The following is a 2500-nucleotide window of genomic DNA, read 5'->3' on the forward strand; positions in this document are numbered from 1 at the left end:
TCTTGGGCATGGAATCCTGCGGCATCCACGAGACCACCTACAACTCCATCATGAAGTGCGACGTGGACATCCGTAAGGACCTGTACGCCAACACCGTGCTGTCCGGAGGCACCACCATGTACCCTGGCATCGCCGACAGGATGCAGAAGGAGATCACTGCCCTCGCACCCTCCACCATGAAGATCAAGATCATCGCCCCGCCCGAGCGCAAGTACTCCGTATGGATCGGCGGCTCCATCCTGGCCTCGCTCTCCACCTTCCAGCAGATGTGGATCAGCAAGCAGGAGTACGACGAGTCTGGACCATCAATCGTTCACAGGAAGTGCTTCTAAGTCGGACCCCCAATACAGCTTTAATGTGTAGATATATACATGTATAGTGTACACGCTCAGAACAAGATTTTTTTCTATAAATGAACGCAACACGTAATTGTAAGGATGCTTATTTAATTAAATTAATGATTTTTTAAATGTATATTTTTTCTACCTCTGAATACCTACTCTCTACCTATAACACATTTCTATATGTACGGTTAAATGAGGAAAAAAACAAAAAGAATATTAATATTAATATTCTGTCTGCTCTAAAGTAGTCAGAACCAGAAACACGGTTAAAAAGTAAAAGTGAAAGTAGATCCTAAAAAGTCAAAGCAGACATTAGTAAAAAGTAACAATGTGAAGCAGCGAAACACTAGAAAAGCTGTTTTCTCAGCAACACTATGTCAGTGATGATTCAGCTTCTATTTATAAATGCCAACAATAACCGTATTATCTGATAACCGATAACAAAACATGAAAAGGTAAAGGACATCACGAATACCAAGATGAAAGTTTCATAAGATACAATGTCAATACGTATAACTTATCATATCAATTTAGATAACTTATAATGTCAAAATGCATGTTATTGTAGAAATCCGTTCCGGTAGTATCGTTTATACTAGAATGTGCTATGCATGCAACAGCAAAAAAAAAAAAAAAAAATCCCATACGAAAATTCACACTTTGCAAAATCATTTATGCAACATCTTGGTTTCAAAATCATAATCTTGATACATACAGGTGAAAGTTCCCATAGTCAATAAAAGTTGAAACCCAGAATGAGCTTAACCATGAGAAAAAAAAAAAAAAAAAAAAATGCATGGGTTAATTGTATTCTTATGCCTTCTGCAAAAGCTACACTCCCTTGCAAGGCCTACCATAAAAGTAATTCATTTCTTACTCATATCAACTTACTTGCGAGACATATAAAGGATCCTTCGTGAAAGTACCACACCATAAGTAATTGATCTGCTTATTTATATTAACTTAATTGCGAGTCTTATAAGTAAACCTCAGTAAAAGATGACTTTTTTTTTTACCAATATTTCATTATAAATACATAAATGTCAAGGCTAGTTGTAGGCCTAATAAAAATAATATATATTTTAGGCCTCATAAGATTGTATATATTTATATCATACTTTTACCTTATCTCCACTTCATAATTCACTCTGTTCATCATGTATTCAATTGACCTACATTGTTCCTGGCGAGTTCACGTGTTCATCTGTCTGTTCACACTTACCAAACGGGAACCACAAACCTCTCATAGTGAACTTTGAGGAAATGTCAACTCAGAACAAAATTCAACGATAATAAGTTCATATTCAAAAATGTGTTAGAGTGATGGAATCCTTAGTGTATAAGTTAGTTTAAAGAGATGAAGAATTGAGAGAATATAAAGTAAAGAATGCATTCACAGTGAGTTAGGAGCGAGTGAGGCAGATTTAGAATATGAAGTCTATTAGTATGATGATTAGTCTATTAGTATGGCAAGAATACATGCCATGCCCACTGTAATATAAGTTTATTTATTGTATTTACACATACATGTCTCTACAAATGCTTAGTAACCAAGGAGTCAGTTATTAATCCTAATTATCTCACCCGATTACCCTGTTCCTTGACTTTTCGAAAGGGTCTTTTGTATTATTTCATTATCTTAAATGTTACCAAGATTTCAATAATGATTTAATAATCCTACCATCAATAACAATAATAACAGTATCGATATCAATTGTACTAATAAGAAAAACACATTTTTTCCTCCAATTCAAGGAATGGGGAAATCAGAATCAGTCACTAGGGCCTACTAATAGACTCCTTGCCGCCTGAGCATACGTGGAGCCATCTGTATGTCACAAAATTCACAAAAAACTACAGGGGACAGAACATAAATCCGTGGGGGTTGGGTTAGACAGCGGTGTTTATTGGCAAAAGTATGCATACAGACATGCATCTGTCTATCTATTCATCTATTTATATGTAAAGCTATCTATCTATCTATATATCTATTTATCTCTTTCTCTCTCTCTCTCTCTCTCTCTCTCTCTCTCTCTCTCTCTCTATATATATATATATATATATATATATATATGTATATATATGTCTCTCTCTCAGTCTCTCTATCTCTCTCTCTACACACACACACACACACACACACACACACACACACACAC

The 2500-nt window shown here is 35.6% G+C and overlaps 1 protein-coding gene across 1 annotated transcript in view; it reads left to right on the top strand.

The window, feature by feature from the left end:
• The window catches only part of LOC125034430 (actin-5C), a 3389-nt gene extending 2919 nt beyond the window's left edge, over positions 1-470 (top strand). Inside the window, exon 3 of the mRNA XM_047626172.1 lies at positions 1-470. This exon is cut by the window's left edge and continues 673 nt beyond it. Coding sequence (XP_047482128.1) covers positions 1-332 — 332 coding nt within the window. The 3' untranslated portion in view covers positions 333-470.
• The last annotated feature ends 2030 nt before the right edge of the window (positions 471-2500 follow it).

This window comes from Penaeus chinensis, chromosome 18, assembly GCF_019202785.1.
Source record: "Penaeus chinensis breed Huanghai No. 1 chromosome 18, ASM1920278v2, whole genome shotgun sequence".
NCBI classification, from domain to species: Eukaryota; Metazoa; Arthropoda; class Malacostraca; order Decapoda; family Penaeidae; genus Penaeus; species Penaeus chinensis.